Here is a 26,161-nt window from a genome sequence, read left to right as displayed (position 1 = left end):
CGCTTCCCCTACCACTTGAGAGAGAACCACACGAATTCAATTCATGTTTAGTATACGTTGATCCATCACTTGATCTCTTCGATCAATGCTTCCAAATTCTAATATGAAACTGTAGAGAAGAATCCATGTTTTGCATACAAGCCATTTGGCTTAATCGTTTATGGTTTCTTGGATCTTTGTGATCTTTATTCAATTCTACCATCCTTGTCTGTTTGACGATCTCTCCAACGTCGTAAAAACATCGAAGTGGTTCTTCGATTCATCTTTCTTTCTCTACTAAACACTTGAGAGGGATCCACTGCAATTCAATTCATGTTTAATTTACATTGACCCATCGATCAGTCTCTTTGTCAACAGCATATAATGGTTTTTCGATATTTGAACCTTGAACTGTAAGAAGTGATCCATGTTTTGCTTAAAGTTATGTGTTTGGCTTCACTGCGCAGAGTTTCTTCGATCTTAGTAATATATGATCTTATTCATCTGCTTCGCAGTTGTCCTTCGATCTAAGTATTCTATAATAGTCATCCGATCTTTCTTGCTTCAAAACGATGGTTTTTCGGTATTTCAACTTTGAACTGTAAGAAGTGATCCATGTTTTGCATAAAGTTATGTGTTTGGCTTCACTGTGTTGGGTTTCTGCGATCTTAGTAATAAGTATATGATTTTATTCATCTCCTTCGCAGTTGTCCTTCGATCTAAGAGATCTATAATAGTCATCCGATCCTTCTTGCTTCAAAACGATCGATCGTTTTTCGCCAACAGCATAGTATTACAATGGTCCTATAATGTGTCCCACTATTCCTTTGAAATACTAGAGAGCTATGTATAGCTTATGGCTATTCATATACTTCTCAGTGGTGCTTCGATCTTAGTGACCTCAGATCAAGTCTACCATTCATGTCTATATGCTGATTTCCCCAAACTTGAAAAATAACAAAACATAATGGTCCTTCCATTCTTTTTGTTTCCTCAACTAAAAAGCTGAGAGGGATCCACAACAATTCAATTAATGTTTAGTTTACGATCGATCGATACGATCGCTAACAACATAGTTTCCAATTTATCCTTTGAAACATTAGGGAGTATTCCATGTTTTGCATATGGTTACTAATCATTCGCCTGCTTCTCATTTTCTCTCAGTGATTTTTCGATATTAATGATCTCTGATCAAGTTTACCAGCCATGTAATAAAGACAAACCTGTCGCAGTCGTACTTCGAACTAAATTGAACCTTGATTTGGAAAGCCTAATCTGAGATAAGAAACTTTCGACATTTGAAGGAAAATTTGAAGATACCCTTCATGGAATAACATTGTATTTTGTGTGAGTAGAAAGTAAATACTCTAAGCAATATGATCTATTGTAAAACACTCTGTCATAACTACGGTTAAAGCTATGCAATTCGTCACAAATAAGTTGTACAGAAATCTATCCTTTAATTTTAATGAGGATCCACTCATGTTTAACGCTTAACGATCATTGCATGATCAAGCCTTTCCTTCTTTATATAAACTCTTTAAATTTTCGGTCATAACTATGGTTAAAGCTAGCAATTCGTCACAAATAAGTTGTACAGAAATCTATCCTTCAATTTTAATGAGGATCCACTCATGTTTAACGCTTAACGATCATTGCATGATCAAACCTTTCCTTCTCTATATAAACTCTTTAAATTTTCGGTCATAACTATGGTTAAAGCTATGCAATATGTCACAAAAAGTTGTATATGGACATAAATCTATCCTTCAATTTTAATGAGGATCGATTTATGTTTAACGCTTGACGATCATTGCATGATCAATTCTTTCCCTCTTTATATAAACTCTTCAAATTTCCTAACATTTTACGTAAACTTTGAATGTGTAAAAATCTAAGTACTTTCATACTTTTTTGTGAGAAAAAAGTACTCAACCAGAAACTAAATGTATCCCAAAATACTCATCACATCATCACAGAGCTAAACTCAAGAGTACCAACAAAAAACTCTCTCCCATTATTTTGTTATTATGAAAAATATCAACCAATCACAAACGCCAAAACAATCTTTAAAAACTCACTATGCATGATAAGAATTCATAGATCAATGTATATTCTTCCGAAAAAAACCAGCTGGATTTTGTAACAAAAAAAACAACAACTATACAGAGAAACACAAGTCAGAAACGATCTTATAAGAGTTGTAGGCCAACAGGTAAACCTACATACTCGTACAAGGAAAATAAACTGATATTTTCGAACCAACAAACACAGTCAAGCCAGTCAACCAGTCAAACCAAACAACCAACCTAAAAATCGATCGTTTATTTTTTGCTGTTCAATTATTGTTGTTTTTGTTTTCACTTTTGGATTCCCTACATAGCAGATGATGATCGTCGCCGTCGTAGTCGTCGTACTACTACTACTACTACTGATGTTAATAATAATGATGATCATTCATATAAACGAATAAATTTTTGTCACAACCATAAAAAAATATCTATTCAGTTGAAATACAAACTTTGTTAAGCCAGCACCATAAAACGTTTTTAATTTGACAAAAAAAAAGTTAAAGCCGTCGGTGAATTTGTTTATGTTTTAGTTTTCGTTAATCCACTACTAGCAGCTACTACTACGTAAATCTTGTATTAACTTTAGCAATTATCATTGATCTAATTTAATTAACACCCACTCATTATGGTAAAAAAATCAAAGTTAAAATATGCTTAAATTGTAAAAAATAATTAATTTAAATAAACAACAACAAAAAAATAAAATATATATAAAATAAATAAAAAATTAATGAAAAATATGCAAATTTTATATTTTTATAAATAATTTGCATAAATTATTTACAATATATTTCTTTTCTTTCTTAAATAAAAGAAAAGCCATAAATAATAAAACAAAAAATTAAGCAACAAAAATCCATATTCATATGGTTTAGACAACAAAAAAGTTAAAATTGTTATTGTTAGATATTGATCAAGTGTATAAAAGTGGAGTGCGTTGGTTGTATTTGTTATGAATGAAAAAGTGAGTGATAAATTTAACACTTCCGACGCCTACGTATGTGCTAAAAAAAATATTGTTGTTAGAAGACAAATTAAAATAAATAGTTGTTGTTGTTGTTGCTTTAACAGCAACATTTTGCCGGTTTCTCTTTTACTAAACGCGTTCGCATAATTGGCAATGCTGATCTTGTTTATGTTTGATCTCTTGTTTGTAACATTGCCGTCGTTTGTTAATAATTAATTAAATTGCTGAATACAAAACCGAAACAAAAAAACTGCCACTTGTTAAGTTTTCTCAGCTTTAAGGAAAATGATTACCATGAATGAGCTGGTAGATTTGCGTATGCAACAGCATATTGCTCATGAAATCTATCGTCAACAGATCATGCAGAGAATACCGGGTGAGTAAATTCAATATTTCAAATAAATCTCTACTAATAAAACCTAGATTTCTAACAACCTTTCTTAATAATACAAGCAATTAGTTTGGAAATCCCAAAGTTTGGAACTCCTAAAGTTATTGTATCGTTTCTCTTCTCAGCTGTAGAATAGCTCTTGATCCGAGAAAACGAATTATTTGTCAAATTATTTTCATGTCTATTTCTATATCCGTGCAAAAGATCCGGTTTTGCTATTGATGGATCAAATTATAATCGGAATTTGCAATGTCTCTAACGATCATTGATCGTGCAGAGCATGGGTCACTCTAAGGCAAAACTTATTGAGATCTCTTCAGTTTCCGACTTGATAATGTCTGCTCAAACCACTGCTTTGTCCCGATTTGCCTATTCTAATACAAAGTTTTCCGGTTTTGCTAAATCTGTAGTAAGTTCCATGATCTTTAGTCAACTGGAAATTGAATCAGTCCCAAAACGAAGGCTGTAGAGAAACTGTTTGCGGCCGAATGTGTATTCCGTTTCTGCAGTTAGTTTGACAATCGACTGTCAATTAGAATTTGGATAGAGTGAATGAATTACTTGCCGAAATTTTTTCGTCTAATAATTGCTTTCAAGTTCTGAAAAATAACAATGAAACTTTGAACTGTTTGTACCGTTTTTGATCCATAATTTCCTTATTCTACTTCAGTAGATGTAAGTGGAACCATTTTTGACTGAGAGCAACTTAGATGACATGGAAGCAAAGATTGATCATGATCATGTCCGCAATAACTTTGTCCGCCTGTAAAAGTTAGTAAGATCGTTTTAGTTTCCAACATGATAATGTCCGCTTTAACCACTGTTTTGCCCCGATTTGCTTATTCTAATACAAAGTTTTCCGGTTTCGATAAATCTGTAATTAATTTGACGATCTTCAGTCGACAGGAAATCGCTCTCAAAGTGAAAGCTGTAGAGAAACAGTTTTGCGCCGAAACACCCGAATGTTTATTTCGGTTTCGCTAAATCCGCAGTTAGTTTGACGATCAACGTTCGACTAGATTTTGGATCGCTCTAAGAGCCAAGATTGAATGAATTACTTGCCAACATTTCTTCGTATAAATATAGCATTCAAGTTCTGAAGATTAACAATGAAACTGTGTCCTTCCCGGTTCTACTACAGTTGATGTTTGAAGAATCATTTTAGATTGAGAGCGACTTGGATTACATGGAAGCGAAAATTGATGAGAGAACAAATAATTTTTGTTATAATAATTAAAAATGTTGCCCATATCGTGATCATGTCCGCAATAACTATTGATCTCTTTCCAAATTGAATTAGTTTTCAACTGAAATTACAACCAGTAGCATCGCTTTTAAGTGGTTGATCTAGATCGTGTCAGCTTCAACAAAGATTCGCTCATTTGCCGGTTTCACTAAAACTGTTGTTAGTTTGATTATGGATCGCCCTCAAAGCGGAACGAATTATCATAATAATTGCAATCAATTTCAAAATTCATTTGATAAAATGATCATTTTCGTTATTTCGTCCACAGTTTCCCTGTTTGACTACAACTGTAGTAAGTTGGGCCACTTTTGAGGGAGTTTAACTTGGATCACTTAAACGCGAAGATTAATGAAGAAACGAATAAGTTGTCAACAGGTTTTTCTCATAATGATTGTAAATATTACCAATAAAGTGATCGTGTCCGCAATAGCCATTGCCTGCACCTTTTTATCCCTATCTAACCTTTTATGAAGCAGCTCTTAGATCTCTTTCAAAATTAGTAAATCAGTTAATAGGATTTTAAGTTTTCGAATATAGCCAATGAAATTACAAAGCAACAGTCTCCCAATAACATTGTATTTCAGTTTTACTACTTGATGAACTTTGATGAAGGGAAAATTTAATCGCTTTCAAACAGAATATTGCGGTCAGATTAGTTCCCTGAAATGCCAACATTTCATCTAATAATAATTGTATTCAGTTTCTAAATGCAGCCGTTGAAATGATCGTGTCCTACCACTGCAGTTGTGGTTAGTTCATCAATTCAGGATTATGTGAGATTTCGATCATTTCAAAGCGCAGATTGATGATTTTCCAGTTTTACTACAGATGTAACAAGTTTGACGAACTTTGATAGAGGGGAAATTGGATCGCTTCCAAGCAGAAGATTGCGGAGTTATTAGTTTCCATAGATGCCAAGCGAAGATTGTTAAGGGAGTCATGATATGATCAGTACGCAATAACAATTGCGTTTAATTTTTTTCATACCTATTTGCCTATTACGATCATTGATCAAGTGCTGCTGGATCCCTTTCCAAGCGTATGAATTAGATGAAAGTATTTTTAGTTTCCGAATAAATCTAATTAAATTACTAAGCAGTAGTATCGAAATTTCATCGTTTTTCGACCCATGATCGTCTAGAAATTATATTGCTTTCATACCAAATCTTGTCGTGGGAACTAACTAATTATTCCATGTAGCCGATATCCGTAATTAGAACTGTTTTCATACCTTTTTCGTCCATACTACAGTTCAAGTTTTTAGATTTTCTAATTATAGACCATAGTTTGGATTATTTGAATGTAATAACCGATAAATCTAATCTACAGTCATGGTTAAGATTGTGCCTGTTAGTTTAACTATTTCATTAATTTTAGAAAACAGTTTATGAAGGATCCCTCCAACCTAGCTCCTTATTGATAGTTTCTCATAGAATATACATTAATTTAGCTTTGAAACCGAACTTAGTTTTGGTTAGACGGTAAGCATCCATTTAAATCCTACTTTTCCAATTTGAGACCAACACTACAAACTGGTTTTACTATCGTGAAATGTCATAAAAGACGAAGGTTCAATGCAATGTCTATTTTTACATCAAGCAGCACCGGAATTTGAACAGGTTTTCCTTTACCATCCACGTTTTCAAAATTATCTTTTTTATCAATACCGTTTCATCCAGGATCTGAGTAAACTTATTACTCTCTTTGGTATCTAAACGATATCTAAGTTTGTTCATGAATACCCGGTATCTTACAATGAAAAGAAGAAGAATTGAATTTCATAGGGGTACAAAGTTATCTTACCTATATATCTGACCTATATATCTCGCAATAACTTTTGGAACGAACTGGTTAAATCCCAGTAAAAACTCTTGTATGTAAGACAAGGTAAATGGACTGATTGTTGGCAATTCCTCATTCAGAACATTAGTCGTCGGCTTAACAAAAAGCTTTATTGGTTTGCTTCGAATTGATAGTATATGGTGACTGTCCTTAATCGAGCATTCAAACAAGTAAGAGTAGATCAACATAGGTTACGGGTTCTAATAGTTTTTTAACAGGATATTATAAGATGTTAAGGCATCTAAGGAAAATCTGTGAAACATCGTCTATGCCTTTAATCGGGCATTCTAATAGGAATCGGTTACGGGTTCTGGTAGTATTTTTTAACAGGATATTTTACAAAAATCGGTGAAACATCGTCTATGCCTTTTGTATTCCTTCTCCTTGTAAAAATTTCTCTAAAAGTTGTAATGATAAGCATAAATCAGCAAAATATCCACTCTCTTTTAACTGTTCTCTAGGAGCCATAACATTGCTTCTGTTCCCTGTGAGCCCCTGCCCTTTTAATGAGGATTAGTACAAATTTATAGAAAATTATCCTTGTAAAGATTGTTCTAGCTAAACTAGATGGATCTTTTTTGAGGCCACACATTAATTTAAGAAGATCCCCTATAAACATTTCATACTTTTAATCTCTTCACAACTTTATTCCCTTGCAGATCCATTTCCCTCTATGCTGCCCATGTCCATGCCACGACATGTGATAATGCCACCAAGAGTAACACTGCCCGGTGTTGAAGTAACTTTACAAAATGATGATCTATGGAAGCAGTTCCATCAAATTGGAACGGAAATGATTATAACAAAAAGTGGAAGGTATGTAGTTTTTTTTTCTTATCGTCTTTCAAAAATCTCTTTTAGCGTTATTTTTTTGTCAGACAACACAGGTATGAAATATGCAACTTCTTATTGTTTATCTGGTGTAATTGTTAGTTTGAAATCAATTATCCTAAATAAGCCTTATTAACGAGGCGCCAGTATCCTTTTGTTTGCCAACACTCCGCACATACATACACACAGGTTTTATTATTATTAAAAACTTGAAAAATATCGCGCCTCGTCAATAGATCGCTCGCTGTTGGTTAACTGGCTGGCTGGCCGGCCGGCCGATTGTCTACATTAATTGTGTGTTTTTCTTAGGCGAAAAACAACAAGAAAACAATTTAAGAAAATGAATTAGCAGGGAAAGAGAAAGATTTTATGATTGCATTAACACATCCATACAAAAAAGCAACAATATGAACATTTACTAAAGTGACGATTTTAACGGCGTGGCGGACATTAGGTTTTCTACTTCTTCTACTTTATGAAAATGTTTGTATTTGAATGCAATTGCGTTTTAAGTGAAATGGTCATTAGGCAACGGCGCCTGCCAAAATGAGCAACACAAATATTAACAACGTCGCGACAAGATTTTTCACACACAAATATCAGATAGGAATTGTATTATAGCAACAATTCTATTAAACTATTTACAAATAGGAATTTGTGTTTTTTTTTGGTGAAGGGAAATCTTTAAAAAAATTTTGACATGATGAAAAGTTGTTGCAAACAGGAAGGAACCACCAACCAACCACATTAACTAGCAAACAGGTAGTTAAGCTATATGGGAGAGTGAGAGCTCTTGCTCTCATATCTCTTATAGTTAGATAAATTTAAAATGCCTTTATATCTTTTCTAATTTGCATTTCACCTGTTACTCTCTCTCTGCCTCTCACTAACAAGATCTTTAAAATTTATATTTATGTTCACAAAACATTAAATAACTTAAACCGAAAAGATTTGAAATTGATGATAAAACTGCTGCTCTATTGCTGGCGGTGCATGATCTTCATCATCAACATCAACAACAGCAGCAACAGCTTCTCTACCATGATCATCATTATCATTTGTGATCGTAAGTCTTCGTTTTAAAGAAAATACTTGTCGTATTTGTGTGCATGTAATGTGGCGTCTTTGTTATTTATGACTTGAGAACTCAGTAGGATACTCTATGGTGACGTGACTGATTTTTTTCTTATGTTACAAGTTGTTGTACCAGACACTCACTCAGAGTCATAGTATTGCAACCCAGTTGCAGTTGTGTAAAACATCCTTCACTTTGTCATTCCGTTTTTTGTTTTGGTGTCTTTTATGTGAAGCGGTAAATTTGTTTTGAAATCTTTCGTTTTCCATTTGTCCAGTTGCTAAACTATCGCTCATAAATCTTCTTGTTCCTCTCAAGGATGTTGCCGTACATCTTTGCACTGTGTTTGGTGGAAAATGGAAGGCACGTTACGTAAACTATGTAACACCTATAAATTACGTGTTAAATGTTATCAGGCTTTTAAAGATGCCTACTATGTATTTATCCATAACTAGCACCACTCACTCTTTGGGACATCAAAATGATTCACCTTTTCTTCACGTTGCCATCTTTAACATTGTTTTATGACAATTTTTGTTGATGAACTGTGAATGTTTTTCCGTCGTATATAAAGACGACTTTGGCGCCAGTTTAAAATTAATGTTTTTTTTAAAAAAAGTATTGCCAAGTTTTTGGGAATTTCGAACTTAACTATAACTGAACTATAACTCAACTATAACTGAACTAGAATTGAGCTAGAACTGAACTAGAACTGAACTAGAACTGAACTAGAACTGAACTAGAACTGAACTAGAACTGAACTAGAACTGAACTAGAACTGAACTAGAACTGAACTAGAATTGAACTAGAACTGAACTAGAACTGAACTAGAACTGAACTAGAACTGAACTAGAACTGAACTAGAACTGAACTAGAACTGAACTAGAACTGAACTAGAACTGAACTAGAACTGAACTAGAACTGAACTAGAATTGAACTAGAACTGAACTAGAACTGAACTAGAACTGAACTAGAACTGAACTAGAACTGAACTAGAACTGAACTAGAACTGAACTAGAACTGAACTAGAACTGAACTAGAACTGAACTAGAACTGAACTAGAACTGAACTAGAACTGACTAGACTGAACTAGAACTGAACTAGAACTGAACTAGAACTGAACTAGAACTGACTAGAACTGAACTAGAACTGAACTAGAACTAGAACTAGAACTGAACTAGAAACTGAACTAGAACTGAACTAGAAACTGAACTAGAACTGAACTAGAACTGAACTAGAACTGAACTAGACACTGAACTAGAACTGAACTAGACTGAACTAGAACTGAACTAGAACTGAACTAGAACGAACTAGAACGAACTAGAACTGAACTAGAACTGAACTAGAACTGAACTAGAACTGAACTAGAAACTGAACTAGAAACTGAACTAGAACTGAACTAGAACTGAACTAGAACTGAACTAGAACTGAACTAGAACTGACCTAGAACTTGAACTGAATAGAACTGAACTAGAACTGAACTAGAACTGAACTAGAATTCTGAACTAGAAACTGAACTAGAACTGAACTAGAACTGAACTAGAACTGAACTAGAACTGAACTAGAACTGATACTACGACTGACTAGAACTGAACTAGAACTGAACTAGAACTGAACTAGAACTGAACTAGAACTGAACTAGAACTGAACTAGAACTGAACTAGAACTGAACTAGAACTGAACTAGAACTGAACTAGACTGAACTAGAACTGAACTAGAACTGAACTAGAACTGAACTAGAACTGAACTAGAACTGACTAGAACTGAACAGAACTGAACTAGACTTCACTAGAACTGAACTAGAACTGAACTAGAACTGAACTAGAACTGAACTAGAACTGAACTAGAACTGAACTAGAACTGAACTAGAACGAACTAGAACTGAACTAGAACTGAACTAGAACTGAACTAGAACTGAATAGACTGAATAGAACTGAACTAGAACTGAACTAGAACTGAACTAGACGACTAGACTGAACTAGAACTGAACTAGAACTGAACTAGAACTGAACTAGAACTGAACTAGAACTGAACTAGAACTGAACTAGAACTGACTAGAACTGAGCTAGAACTGAACTAGAACTGAACTAGAACTGAACTAGAACTGAACTAGAACTAACCTAGAACTGAACTAGAACTGAACTAGAACTGAACTAGAACTGAACTAGAACTGAACTAGAACTGAACTAGAACTGAACTAGAACTGAACTAGAACTGAAACTAGAACTGAACTAGAACTGAACTAGAAACTGAACAGAACTGAACTAGAACTGAACTAGAACTGAACTAAGAACTGAACTAGAACTGAACTAGAACTGAACTAGAACTGAACTAGAACTGAACTAGAACTGAACTAGAACTGACTAGAACTGAACTAGAATGAACTAGAACTGAACTAGAACTGAACTAGAACTGAACTAGAACTGAACTAGAAATGAACTAGAAACTGAACTAGAACTGAACTAGAACTGAACTAGAACGAACTGAACTAAGAACTGGAACTAGAAAGAACTGAACTAGAACTGAAGAACTGAACTAGAACTGAACTAGAACTGAACTAGAACTGAACTAGAACTGAACCTAGAACTGAACTAGAACTGAACTAGAACTGAACTAGAACTGAACTAGAACTGAACTAGAACTGAACTAGAACTGAACTGAACTGAACTAGAACTGAACTGGAACTGAACTAGAACTGAACTAGAACTGAACTAGAACTGAACCAGAACTGAACCAGAACTGAACTAGAACTGAACTAAAACTGGAACTGAACTAAAACTGAACTGGAATTAAACTAGAACTGAAGAGTTTGATGGTCACTATAAAATCTCCACACTTATAAGAACAATAAGCCCCAAAAAATCAATTAACCCAACATTAATGGCAACACTTTTAAAACCATAAAAACACAATAAAAATATATAAAGAGATTATTGCTCAAAAGCTGATGATGATCGGTGATCGTTGACAATACACCCAGCATGTCATCTCGTTACGTTAAATACGAGCAATTTCACACTTTAAAACAAAAAAATTTTAACGAAAAAAAAAAAACAGCTTTAACAAATTTTTTTCAAGATCTTTCTCAGAAGATAAAAATTAAGTTTACTTGATCACAGCTAAAGAAACAACATTGTTTCTTCGAAGATTTTTACGTTTGTGTCTCTGCTCCATAATTTACAGAACAAAACCAACAAAACAAATTAAAAAACCTTTAAAAAAGGTAGCTTTATTATTATTATTGTTGTTGTGTGCTATAATTCTATCTGCTTTTAGATTTAAAACTTAAATTATCTTTTAAAGGTTTATTGTAATTTTTCATTTTCAAAATACTTTCTCACACAAACAAAAATCGAAAAACTTTTAAAACTAAAATGTAAAAAAAAAATCACCAACATTTTTGAAAACGTCTCATGACTTCTTTAGTTTGGGAGCTGAGATTTGTGTTGTGTTGTTTGTTTGTTGATCTTCTTGGTTGTTTATGATCATACATTATTCATGATCTCCACTTTGGTTCTTCAGTCAAAGACTGAGTTTGAGTCTAAGTTACTAATTCTGATTGTAAGTCCATGTGTCCGTCTGTGCCTGTGTGTGTTATTTGTTTCGGGGGCTTCTGCGATGGTATCTTCTTATAGTTGTGATCTTTGAAATAAATCTTCTTTTAGCCCCATCATTTATGTAGCTGAGAGAGTATCGTTTTCGTTTTTTGGTGCCTTTTTAATTTATAACACTTTTTGTTGTTAGATTTTTAGTTGTTTTAGTTTTTTTTCTGAAACAGTTTTTGTTTGTAAGCAGCAGTAGTATACAAGTGTCTTTTTTAGCGATTTAAATGGGTCTTTTAATTTGAATTTTTAATTAAACAAATTTGTTATTATTGACAAGAAAGTGAAACAAAAAGATTCAAGAAATAAAAACAAATATCAAGAATTTAAAGAAATACTTTTTATAGACAAAAAATACCTACACATGGTCTACTTATTAATTTAGTCTAAACTGATTATCTAGTACAGTGAGTTAAAACTTGTCTTTTATAAATTTTAATATTAACATTATAACACTAGATTTTCATTATAGAAACCACCAAAAAATCAAATAAATAATTAAAATTTTTAAAATAAAATAAAAAACTCACACACATAAAATTCAAATAATAAACAGTTTGTTAATTTTTATAGATTTAAATCAATTTTTTGTTGTTTTGTTTTAAAGTTCAAGTTTTATATGATTTTATTTTATTACTTATTAAGAAATTAAGCGGGATTATTTATGTTTTCCAGTCCATGTGTTGGAGTGTTAGAAAAATGAATATGCTTGTTGAATATTATGCACTCATAAAATGTGGTTAGTTAATTTAAAGATTAATTTTAATTAAACATATTTTTGAGTAATAAATTCAAATTTCACAGCAAATCAAAACCTGTTGGGTAACGATTCACATTGATTTGTTTTAACTACTAGTATATAGAGGGGCCGATCGTAAAAATTGGTAATAAATATGTATTTTCAAAACTACTAGTTTATTGATTAGAAAAATGTAATATTTAAATGTTAAAGTCGAAATTTTTAGAAACTACCTGGTTTTACTAAATGTTAATTTTTGGATTTTTGGTCAAAAATTTTAAGTTTAATTAAAAATTTGAATTTTTACTGAACAATTTACCTTTATTCAGTTTTAGTTCAGTTCAGTTCTAGTTCAGTTCTAGTTCAGTTCTAGTTCAGTTCTAGTTCAGTTCTAGTTCAGTTCTAGTTCAGTTCTAGTTCAGTTCTAGTTCAGTTCTAGTTCAGTTCTAGTTCAGTTCTAGTTCAGTTCTAGTTCAGTTCTAGTTCAGTTCTAGTTCAGTTCTAGTTCAGTTCTAGTTCAGTTCTAGTTCAGTTCTAGTTCAGTTCTAGTTCAGTTCTAGTTCAGTTCTAGTTCAGTTCTAGTTCAGTTCTAGTTCAGTTCTAGTTCAGTTCTAGTTCAGTTCTAGTTCAGTTCTAGTTCAGTTCTAGTTCAGTTCTAGTTCAGTTCTAGTTCAGTTCTAGTTCAGTTCTAGTTCAGTTCTAGTTCAGTTCTAGTTCAGTTCTAGTTCAGTTCTAGTTCAGTTCTAGTTCAGTTGTAGTTCAGTTCTAGTTCAGTTCTAGTTCAGTTCTAGTTCAGTTCTAGTTCAGTTCTAGTTCAGTTCTAGTTCAGTTCTAGTTCAGTTCTAGTTCAATTCTAGTTCAGTTCTAGTTCAGTTCTAGTTCAGTTCTAGTTCAGTTCTAGTTCAGTTCTAGTTCAGTTCTAGTTCTGTTCTAGTTCAGTTCTAGTTCAGTTCTAGTTCAGTTCTAGTTCAGTTCTAGTTCAGTTCTAGTTCAGTTCTAGTTCAGTTCTAGTTCAGTTCTAGTTCAGTTCTAGTTCAGTTCTAGTTCAGTTCTAGTTCAGTTCTAGTTCAGTTCTAGTTCAGTTCTAGTTCAGTTCTAGTTCAGTTCTAGTTCAGTTCTAGTTCAGTTCTAGTTCAGTTCTAGTTCAGTTCTAGTTCTAGTTCAGTTCTAGTTCAGTTCTAGTTCAGTTCTAGTTCAGTTCTAGTTCAGTTCTAGTTCAGTTCAGAATTTCACCTTTGACCCTTCCACCTAATATTGTAAACTTGCTCTATTTTGATAAAATATTAGACCTAAACTAAACAACACACATGTTTTCTCTAATTTCAATTACACAAAATTAAATTTTTTCAAAAACAAAAAATCTAATTTCCTTCAAAAAAAAAAAAAAAAAAAATCGGTAACAGAAAAGAATCGAACCACTTAACAATTCAATTAATTAATCATTTATGAGTCCTCAAGCGTAAAACCTCTGGAGAAAAATAAAAAACAAATTCTCTAAAACCCACAATCAAATACTCAACAACAACATACATATTTATAAATATATAATTTAAATTGGCGCCAAGGCTCGTGATCACCTGCTGTTCAACCAATGAATCCTTGTTAGCATTGCAAACCTCAAAAAGAATTTTTTTTTTTTTTTTGAAAATCCAAAAAACAACTAAATCTAAATAAAAAACAAACTAAATGAACACAAATATAAATTGAAAACCGAAACTAAAACATTTGTTTGTTTTCTTAAATATTTTGTTTAAATTTCGTTTACGATGCCATTTCATTCTTTATTTAAGATTATTTATTTAGGTCCTTTTTTGTTGTGTGTGTTTCGATCAAGGTCTGGCATAAAAAAGGAATGTTACAATTTTTTCGTATTTTCTTGTTAGATTTTACACAGTGCGCCTAAATGTTTAATTTCCTTTTCATTTTTTTCTTCTTTTCGTTGAAAAGTAAACTAAAACATTAATTACACACTACTAAAAACGTTCGCCTACACACAGAATGAAATGTTTTTTCTGTCTGGCAGTTTAAATGAACAAAAGAAAAAACGCACAATTAAATATTTGTTACGCCCCCTCTCTTTCCCTTAAGATCACTGTGCTAGTATGATCGAGAGCATTGAATAAACCTCAATGTACTTTCTCATTTCACTTAATATCTTGATAATAGTTATAGTTGATTGTTTTACAAGATCTTTGTTTTCTAAGGGATCAAATAATATATAAACGTTCTTTTCCTTTTTCTTTAAACATTTGTCTATTTATTTAATTGTGGATAAAACAAATAACATGGTTATCATTTTGTTTTTGTTATACCAACAATAATAATAATAACAAATGTTTCTATTTTTCTAGCATTTAATTGTTAATTATTGTTATTTAATTTGTTATTGTTTTCTTTTTTTTATGTTTTCTTATAGACGCATGTTTCCATCCATGCGACTGTCATTGTCTGGCCTTGAAGATGAAAGTAACTATTGTATATTATTGGAAATGGTACCAATTGGTGATTGTCGTTATAAGTTTTCCGGCTCTCAATGGGTACCAGCTGGTGGCGCTGAACCTCAATCACCGCAACGCATGTGTTTACATCCGGATAGTCCAGCGACGGGTGCTCACTGGCAGGCTCAACCGATTTTATTTAATAAAGTTAAACTGACCAATAATACTTTGGATAATAATGGACATGTAAGTTGTTAAATTTTATGTTTACTTTTGCAAATTTTACCCCCGATCTCTTATATAGAATGTTGCTATTCTGCTGGACTTCACTTTTTCACTTTTAACTTTCTTTATCTTTATAGATCGTCTTGGCCAGCATGCATAAATATCAACCACGAATACATGTTATACGTACATCGGATTTAGCTCAAATACCCTGGGCTCCACAGCAGGCATTTGTTTTTCCCGAAACCGAATTTGTAGCGGTTACTGCTTATCAGGTAAGATTTGATAACCTGTTTTATATCTAAAAAATGAGGTACTATTGAGATCCCGTTCGTAACTCACTGCCAAAAAAATATATTCTGCTACAACTCGTCGAAAACTTTTCAATGAGAAATTTGCGAAGATGTTTGTACAAAATATACGTTAAAAGTGTTACTTTTAAAAACTCGTCGAAAATATTTGTTTAGAAAACTCGTCGAAAAAATTACTCTACTTAAATCCTTGAAAGTGTTTCTAGCAAAATTTCAACGAGCATTTAAAATAAATCAAAAACTATTCTCAAGTAAACTCGTCGAAAAATTTTGTCGAGAAAACTCGTCGAAAAAAATACTCTACTTAAATCCTTGAAAGTGTTTCTCTCAAAAACTCAACGAGTATTTAAAATAAATCAAAAACTATTCTCAATTTAACTCGTCGAAAACTTTTGTTTAGAAAAGTTGAAAGTATTTTTTTCAAAAACTCAACGAGTATTTAAAATAAATCAGAAACTAATCTCAAGTAAACTCGGCGAAAACTTTTGTTTACAAAACTCGTCGAAAAAAATAACTCTAGGGAAATCTTTGAAATGATTTCTTTCAAAAACTCCAAGAGTAGTTATAATAAATCAAAAACTATTCTCAAGTAAACTCGTCGAAAAATTTAGTTTAGAAAACTCGTCGAAAAAATAACTCTAGGGAAATCTTTGAAAGTATTTCTTTCAAAAACTCAACGAGTATTTAAAATAAATCAGAAACTAATCTCAAGTAAACTCGGCGAAAACTTTAGTTTACAAAACTCGTCGAAAAAAATAACTCTAGGGAAATCTTTGAAAGTATTTCTTTCAAAAACTCAACGAGTATTTAAAATAAATCAAAAACTATTCTCAAGTAAACTCGTCGAAAACTTCTGTTTAGAAAACTAGTCGAAAAACTTACTCTTGGGAAATCCTTGAAAGTATTTCTTTCAAAAACTCCAAGAGTAGTTAAAATAAATCAAAAACTAATTTCAAGTAAACTCGTCGAAAAATTTAGTTTAGAAAACTCGTCGAAAAATAACTTTAGGGAAATCTTTGAAAGTATTTCTTTCAAAAACTCAATGAGTATTTCAAATATATCAAAAACTATTCCCAAGTAAACTCGTCGAAAGCTTTTGTTTAAAAAACTCGTCGAAAAATGGAAAGGAAATCCTTGAAAGTAGCACTTAAAATAAATCAAAAACTATTCTCAAATAAACTCGTCGAAAATGTTTCTTTAGAAAACTCGTCAAAATTACTCTACGGAAAGCCTGGAAAGTATTTCTTTCAAAAACTCAACGAGTATTTAAAATAAATTAAAAACTATTCTCAAGAAAACTCGTCGAAAAATTTAGTTTAGAATATTTAATATATTTTCTTTCATAAACTCGTCGAATAATGTTCTGCAGAATATTCGTGAAAAATTTTACTCTAAAAAAACTCGTTTTAAAAACGAGTTTTGAAATTGAGTCAAACACAATTTTACATCAAACTTTTGTACAAAAAACTCGTCGAATGAAAAATAACAAAATTTATTTTTAATAAACTCGTCAAAAAATGTTCTAGCGTAAGTTTACTTTAAAAGAATTTCTTTTACAAACTCAAATTGAAAATGAGTTGAATTCTATTTTACAGCAAACTCGTCGAAAACTTCAAACATTAAACTTGTCGAATGAAAAACAACACACTTTTTAGAACTTGTCGAATAGTTAGCTGCAGAAAATAAAACATAACTATGCTGTATAAAATTCTTCGAAAACTTTTTCTATAAAAACTGGTCGATAATATTTCTATAGCGAATTTCATTATTTCTTTCAGAAACTATTCGAGTTTTAACAATAAATCGAATTCTATTCAAAAACAAACTCGTAGTTTTTTCTAAAAATATTTAAAAAGAAAATTTTTTTATTACTCGTCGAAAAATGTTCTACCGTAAGTTTACGTTAAATTAATTTCTTTTAAAAACTCAAATTGAAAATGAGCTAAATTTTATTTGACAGCAAACTCGTCGAAAACTTTTTAACAGAGAACTCGTCGAATGAAAAATAACAAACACCTTAAACTTGTCGAGTAGTTTGCTATAAATAATAAACCAAAATTATGTTGTAAAAAATTCGTCGAAAACTTTTACTATAAAAACTGGTCGAAAATATTTCTATAGTTAAGCTCGTCAATTTTATTCAGAAGCAAACTCGTTAAAAACTTTTGAAAAATCGAGTTCTGTAGAAACTCGTCGAAAATTGGAGTATAGAAATCTAATCGAAAGATTTCTAGGAAAAGTTAGATAAAATGTTTTGTATAAAAATATTTCCGAAAAAATAACTATTCGACGAGTTTTCTAAAGAAACTTGTCGAAAACTTTTCCATAGACAAATAAAGCCAAATTTTCTAAAACTTCTAAAATGAAAACTTGTCGAAAAAGTTGCCTTAAACGGTGGATATATGAATCTGTCTTTTTCAGTAGCAGTTGCAGGATACAGTTTCTACATGTTATGTATGATTAACTTAAGGCTTCCTTTCCTAATCCTGGTTATCCTCCTATCCATCCTTATTAGTTTACCAAGAAAAACTCTAACAAAAAATACCTACATCATTCAACATAAGTGGTTAATAGCCTATTTATAAATTAACTCCCAATTACTAGACATAAAACAAACTTCTCCTACAAACCCTTAATCGAAGTCAATCAATAGTAGTTAAAATAAAATCAAGCTCATTCATTCATCCTTAAGACAACATTAATCAGTGAGTCAGTCAGTTGGTTGGAAAAATGAAAACTAAAAATCCATGCAAACCAACAAAACCATGGGTGTTCAGTTTTGCAAAAAACCACTTGAAATTTTTAGTTAATTATTTAATTTGCTCCGAGACTAAGAAAGAAAAATATACAAAAAATAAAAATAACAAGGAAAACAAAGGCACAGCAGTTGTCTCTAACAACCAAATTAGCTTGTAACGCCCAACACATCCTATTTTTCCCTTCCTACTCATCTACATAGCTAACATGATAGATGATGTTACAGAGATAGTAAGTACTATATACTAGATGTATAAGGAAGTTGTGTTGAATTTTTATAATGATGATTGCCAAAATATCCCAAGAAAAAAAATCAACTTAGTCATGTTGCCTAGTTAAGAACTTGAAGACGGGTAGTAGTAGTCTGTGATTTTAAAAACATGTCAAAAATGAATCACTAAATTCGAGAATGAAGTGGCATAATTTGATCTCTTGCTGGGTTTTTGTTTGGTTGAACTATGTCCGTTTTTGTTTTGCTGTCTGTCTGAGTCTGAATGACTGACTAAATTGGTGTTTAATATGATTTGAATGAATGTGCTTTAAGACGCCAGTCTGATGATCACATGCGTTGCGTTTCTTTTTTTTTTGTCTAATTAGCAAGATCAGTGTTGAAAACGGAAAAAGTATCGTAGGGTTTCTTTAGATTTTGATTTTTTTTTAATATTTTGAAGTGTCATCTTAGGGCAGTGTATTAAGGAATGGAATCAGTTTGTAGAAACTTGTGAAAAACTCTTCTATAATAAATTATCGTAAAGTTTGATATAAAATCAAACTAAACTATTGAACACGTTTTTTATAGAAAAACTTGAAAGATTTCCGCAGAAAAATCATTTAATAACTTTGTATTCTATACAGATTTCAATGTAGAGAACCAGTCGATAACTTTTCAATAGAAATCTAGTCAAAAGTGTTCCACTTGTCGAAAACTTTTCAATAGAAAATTAGTTGAATTATTTTCTATATGAATCTAGTCGAAAACTGTTCTGACTATAGACTAGACTATAGACTAGACTATAGACTAGACTATAGACTAGACTATAGACTAGACTATAAACTGGACTATAGACTAAACTATAGACTAGACTATAGACTAGACTATAGACTAGACTATATACTAGGCTATAGACTAGACTAGACTAGATTAGACTAGGCTAGACTACAGACTAGACTATAGACTAAAATATAGACTAGATAATAGACTAGACTATATACTAGACCATAGACTAGGCTATAGACTAGACCATAGACTAGGCTATAGACTAGACTATAGACTAGACTATAGACTAGACTATAGACTAGACTATAGACTAGGCTATAAACTAGACTATAGACTAGACTATAGACTAGACTATAAGACTAGACTATAGACTAGACTATAGACTAGACTATAGACTAGACTATAGACTAGACGATAGACTAGACTATAGACTAGACTATAGACTAGACTATAGACTAGACTATAGACTAGACTATAGACTAGACTATAGACTAGACTATAGACTAGACTATAGACTAGACTATAGACTAGACTATAGACTAGACTATAGACTAGACTATAGACTAGACTAGACTATAGACTAGACTATAGACTAGACTATAGACTAGACTATAGACTAGACTATAGACTAGACTATAGACTAGACTATAGACTAGACTATAGACTAGACTATAGACTAGACTATAGACTAGACTATAGACTAGACTATAGACTAGACTATAGACTAGACTATAGACTAGACTATAGACTAGACTATAGACTAGACTATAGACTAGACTATAGACTAGACTATAGACTAGACTATAGACTAGACTATAGACTAGACTATAGACTAGACTATAGACTAGACTATAGACTAGACTATAGACTAGACTATAGACTAGACTATAGACTAGACTATAGACTAGACTATAGACTAGACTATAGACTAGACTATAGACTAGACTATAGACTAGACTATAGACTAGACTATAGACTAGACTATAGACTAGACTATAGACTAGACTATAGACTATATAGACTAGACTATAGACTAGACTATAGACTAGACTATAGACTAGACTATAGACTAGACTATAGACTAGACTATAGACTAGACTATAGACTAGACTATAGACTAGACTATAGACTAGACTATAGACTAGACTATAGACTAGACTATAGACTAGACTATAGACTAGACTATAGACTAGACTATAGACTAGACTATAGACTAGACTAGACTAGACTATAGACTAGACTATAGACTAGACTATAGACTAGACTATAGACTAGACTATAGACTAGACTATAGACTAGACTATAGACTAGACTATAGACTAGACTATAGACTAGACTATAGACTAGACTATAGACTAGACTATAGACTAGACTATAGACTAGACTATAGACTAGACTATAGACTAGACTATAGACTAGACTATAGACTAGACTAGACTATAGACTATAGACTAGACTAGACTATAGACTAGACTATAGACTAGACTATAGACTAGACTAGACTATAGACTAGACTAGACTATAGACTAGACTATAGACTAGACTATAGACTAGACTATAGACTAGACTATAGACTAGACTAGACTAGACTAGACTAGATCAGTGTTGAAAACGGAAAAAGTATCGTAGGGTTTCTTTAGATTTTGATTTTTTTTTAATATTTTGAAGTGTCATCTTAGGGCAGTGTATTAAGGAATGGAATCAGTTTGTAGAAACTTGTGAAAAACTCTTCTATAATAAATTATCGTAAAGTTTGATATAAAATCAAACTAAACTATTGAACACGTTTTTTATAGAAAAACTTGAAAGATTTCCGCAGAAAAATCATTTAATAACTTTGTATTCTATACAGATTTCAATGTAGAGAACCAGTCGATAACTTTTCAATAGAAATCTAGTCAAAAGTGTTCCACTTGTCGAAAACTTTTCAATAGAAAATTAGTTGAATTATTTTCTATATGAATCTAGTCGAAAACTGTTCTGACTATAGACTAGACTATAGACTAGACTATAGACTAGACTATAGACTAGACTATAGACTAGACTATAAACTGGACTATAGACTAAACTATAGACTAGACTATAGACTAGACTATAGACTAGACTATATACTAGGCTATAGACTAGACTAGACTAGATTAGACTAGGCTAGACTACAGACTAGACTATAGACTAAAATATAGACTAGATAATAGACTAGACTATATACTAGACCATAGACTAGGCTATAGACTAGACCATAGACTAGGCTATAGACTAGACTATAGACTAGACTATAGACTAGACTATAGACTAGACTATAGACTAGGCTATAAACTAGACTATAGACTAGACTATAGACTAGACTATAGACTAGACTATAGACTAGACTATAGACTAGACTATAGACTAGACTATAGACTAGACTATAGACTAGACTATAGACTAGACTATAGACTAGACTATAGACTAGACTATAGACTAGACTAGACTAGACTATAGACTAGACTATAGACTAGACTATAGACTAGACTATAGACTAGGCTATAAACTAGACTATAGACTAGACTATAGACTAGACTATAGACTAGACTATAGACTAGACTATAGACTAGACTATAGACTAGACTATAGACTAGACTATAGACTAGGACTATAGACTAGACTATAGACTAGACTATAGACTAGACTATAGACTAGACTATAGACTAGACTATAGACTAGACTATAGACTAGACTATAGACTAGACTATAGACTAGACTATAGACTAGACTATAGACTAGACTATAGACTAGACTATAGACTAGACTATAGACTAGACTATAGACTAGACTATAGACTAGACTATAGACTAGACTATAGACTAGACTATAGACTAGACTATAGACTAGACTATAGACTAGACTATAGACTAGACTATAGACTAGACTATAGACTAGACTATAGACTAGACTATAGACTAGACTATAGACTAGACTATAGACTAGACTATAGACTAGACTATAGACTAGACTATAGACTAGACTATAGACTAGACTATAGACTAGACTATAGACTAGACTATAGACTAGACTATAGACTAGACTATAGACTAGACTATAGACTAGACTATAGACTAGACTATAGACTAGACTATAGACTAGACTATAGACTAGACTATAGACTAGACTATAGACTAGACTATAGACTAGACTATAGACTAGACTATAGACTAGACTATAGACTAGACTATAGACTAGACTATAGACTAGACTATAGACTAGACTATAGACTAGACTATAGACTAGACTATAGACTAGACTATAGACTAGACTATAGACTAGACTATAGACTAGACTATAGACTAGACTATAGACTAGACTATAGACTAGACTATAGACTAGACTATAGACTAGACTATAGACTAGACTATAGACTAGACTATAGACTAGACTATAGACTAGACTATAGACTAGACTATAGACTAGACTAGACTAGACTATAGACTAGACTATAGACTAGACTATAGACTATAGACTAGACTATAGACTAGACTAGACTATAGACTAGACTAGACTATAGACTAGACTATAGACTAGACTATAGACTAGACTATAGACTAGACTAGACTAGACTAGACTATAGACTAGACTAGACTAGACTATAGACTAGACTATAGACTAGACTATAGACTAGACTATAGACTAGACTATAGACTAGACTATAGACTAGACTATAGACTAGACTATAGACTAGACTATAGACTAGACTAGACTAGACTATAGACTAGACTATAGACTAGACTATAGACTAGACTATAGACTAGACTATAGACTAGACTATAGACTAGACTATAGACTATACTATAGACTAGACTATAGACTAGACTATAGACTAGACTATAGACTGGACTATAGACTAGACTATAGACTAGACTATAGACTAGACTATAGACTAGACTATAGACTAGACTATAGACTAGACTATAGACTAGACTATTGAATAGACTGTAGACTAGACTATAGACTAGACTGTAGACTAGACTATAGACTAGACTGTAGACTAGACTATAGACTAGACTGTAGACTAAATTTTTCTACTGGACGTGTCTAAAACTTTTTATAGAAAACTAGTCGAAAACTTTTCTATAGAAAACTAGACGAAAGTTTTCTACTGGACTTGTCGAAAACTTTTTTTATTGAAAACAAGTCGAAAACTTGTCTAAGCAAAACTAGTCGAAAACTTTTCTGTAGGAAACTAGTCGAAAGTGTTCTAGTTAGTCCAATAGATTTTTAAGAAAAATTAGATAAAAATTCCTTTAAAAAGAACTCGTCGAAAATGTGTCTAAAAAAATTTAGATTTCTGTGAAGAATTAAATGATAAAATGAAATAAATTAAATGACAAAAATACGGCAAATGTTTGTATAAAAAATTTCGACGAGTTTTCTATATAGAAATAGATTTTCTCTATAAATAGGAATGGAATTGGTTTGGAACATCAGTTAAATCATTTTGAGTGTGAAATAATTTATTTTTTTAACTTTTTACAAAACTGCTAAAAGAAGTTTCTCTTTTAAGTCTTTCGTTTTGTAAAGGATATTTTTATTTAAGTATCAATCTAGCGACTGTTTAAGGCAACTAAGTGATGAATTTTGAAAGACATCATTGTATTTGTATTTACAAAAATAACCCCTAACATCTTGATATCCAGAACGTTCACTTTAACTCACTCCTTTAAACTACTGCTACCGCCAAATAAATTAAAACATTTAACTGTAGCTTTTTCCACTTCATTAAGACAACCTTTTTTGCAATTTCTACAATCATCACCTTTTTCATAACTGTTTTTCTCATTTGTTTTAATTATTTCTCTTCTTTTTTAATTCTCATTACAGAATGATCGTATTACTAAACTTAAGATTGATAATAATCCTTTTGCCAAAGGGTTTCGTGAAACTGGTCAATCTCGTTGTAAACGTAAAATGTCTTCATCACCTACTGCTGAGGATCAGCCGCATCATCATCAGCAACAACAACAACAACATGATCTTATGTCTCCAACAAAATCACTGACTACTGCAATCAGTGAGTCGGGATCATCAATTTGTTCGGATAAACCAATGACGGCATACTTTAATGATCATCATCAGCAGCAGCATCATTTACTTGGGCAACATCCCGGACTAGTGGATGTAATAGAGGCCACATCACCGCAAACACTAAAACGTTTACGTTCGAATGGTTCGGCTTGTTCTTTAGATGCGGTTAGCCAAACAAATGAAACCAGTTCGGGAGGCAACATGTCGTCATCATCATTGGATTATGTTAACAGTGCTAGCAACATTTTTCAACAACAACAGTCTCAACCAATTGCTGCTAGTGGTAATGCAACATCCGTTGCCTTCATGCATCATTTCCAGCAAAACATGCAATCATTGCTACGACCTTCACTGGTCGATTTAGCCTGTTCGTATTTTGCCCGTCCCCAGCCTCTGTATCCACAACATGTTTATGCTGTGGCTGCACAACATGAAGCATTAGTTGCGGCCGGTTTGCCAACGTCATCATCACAATTACCTCCTATACCAGCACCTCATAATATGGGCGATTTGGCACAACGTTTGTCTCTGGAAAGTAGCAATGCTGCAACACCAACATCACCATCAATTGCTGATGCTAGTAGTGCAAGTGTTGGTAGTAGTAGAGGTGAATTGCCAAATCGTGTTATTGCCATTAACTCAAATACCACCTTAGAATGCATAACAAACGATGCCGATCTTTCTTCATCCGATTCATCATTAATACAAGACGATACTTCTGCTGCTGCAACAACACCGGTTACAACACCAACATCACTGGCTGCTACTTGCAATTTAAATGATGATACATTATCCCAGTCACCATCATCATGCAACAAAAACAACAACAACAGCAGCAACATCAGCAATGGCCACAGCACTAACCATAAAAAGAAAGGTTTTAGCATCTCGGCCATTTTAGGTGGTGGCAGTTAGTTAAGAATTATTGATCATTATTAGTTAGTTAGTTAGTTAGTTTGTCTGTCTGTCTGTCTGTCTGGTTAGTTAGTTTCTTAACTTGTCTAACTATTGTTTCTGCCAATGTACAATGTAATTATTATTAGTATTGCCGTTTAGTTGTAAATACTTAGTAATCATTTTATACTCATTTATTTAATTAAAAAGCTATTTTTTATTCTGTTTAATTATACATTAGCTATAAATAAAATGGATAAATAATTTATTATATTTAATAAAATGTGAAAATTAATTAATGAGAAAATGTTGTGATGATTTTTTTTTATTTATTTATAAGAGGGAGATTTAAACTTTTTGTGATGCTTCAGTCGATCACCTAACGTAACTTGAGCTAGTTGTCGCCTAACTTGTTACAAGATTAAAATTTAGGAATTTGTTAACTGATCGATATCACAACTATAGCCTACACTGTATACTAGACTATAGACTAGACCATATAATAGACTACAGACTAGAATATAAAAAAAATATAGACTAGACTATAGACTAGACTATAGACTAGACTATAGACTAGACTATAGACTAGACTATACACTAGACTATAGACTAGACTATAGACTAGACTATAGACTAGACTAGACTAGACTATAGACTAGACTATAGACTAGACTATAGACTAGACTATACACTAGACTATAGACTAGACTATAGACTAGACTATAGACTAGACTATA

At 32.2% G+C, this 26,161-nt stretch overlaps 1 protein-coding gene across 1 annotated transcript; it reads left to right on the top strand.

The window, feature by feature from the left end:
* Positions 1–3,303: 3,303 nt before the first annotated feature.
* Positions 3,304–25,445, top strand: LOC119612584 (T-box transcription factor TBX5-like). Its single transcript, XM_037968394.1, has 5 exons — positions 3,304–3,394; positions 7,157–7,313; positions 15,161–15,428; positions 15,545–15,682; positions 24,327–25,445. Exons 1-5 carry the CDS (start codon positions 3,304–3,306, stop codon positions 25,443–25,445), a joined length of 1,773 nt encoding a protein of 590 aa, XP_037824322.1.
* The last annotated feature ends 716 nt before the right edge of the window (positions 25,446–26,161 follow it).

This window comes from Lucilia sericata, unplaced genomic scaffold (assembly GCF_015586225.1).
Source record: "Lucilia sericata isolate MDLA Ls3-8-SP2 unplaced genomic scaffold, ASM1558622v1 Contig001744F_arrow, whole genome shotgun sequence".
Lineage (NCBI taxonomy): Eukaryota > Metazoa > Arthropoda > Insecta > Diptera > Calliphoridae > Lucilia > Lucilia sericata.
This window is presented reverse-complemented; position numbering and strand designations above follow the sequence as displayed.

Coding starts and splice junctions, on each gene's coding strand:
- LOC119612584 (XM_037968394.1), top strand. CDS start 3,304: ATGATTACCATGAATGAGCTGGTAGATTTGCGTATGCAACAGCATATT. Junction 3,395..7,156: donor GATCATGCAGAGAATACCGG/GTGAGTAAATTC, acceptor ATTCCCTTGCAG/ATCCATTTCCCTCTATGCTG. Junction 15,683..24,326: donor TAGCGGTTACTGCTTATCAG/GTAAGATTTGAT, acceptor TTCTCATTACAG/AATGATCGTATTACTAAACT.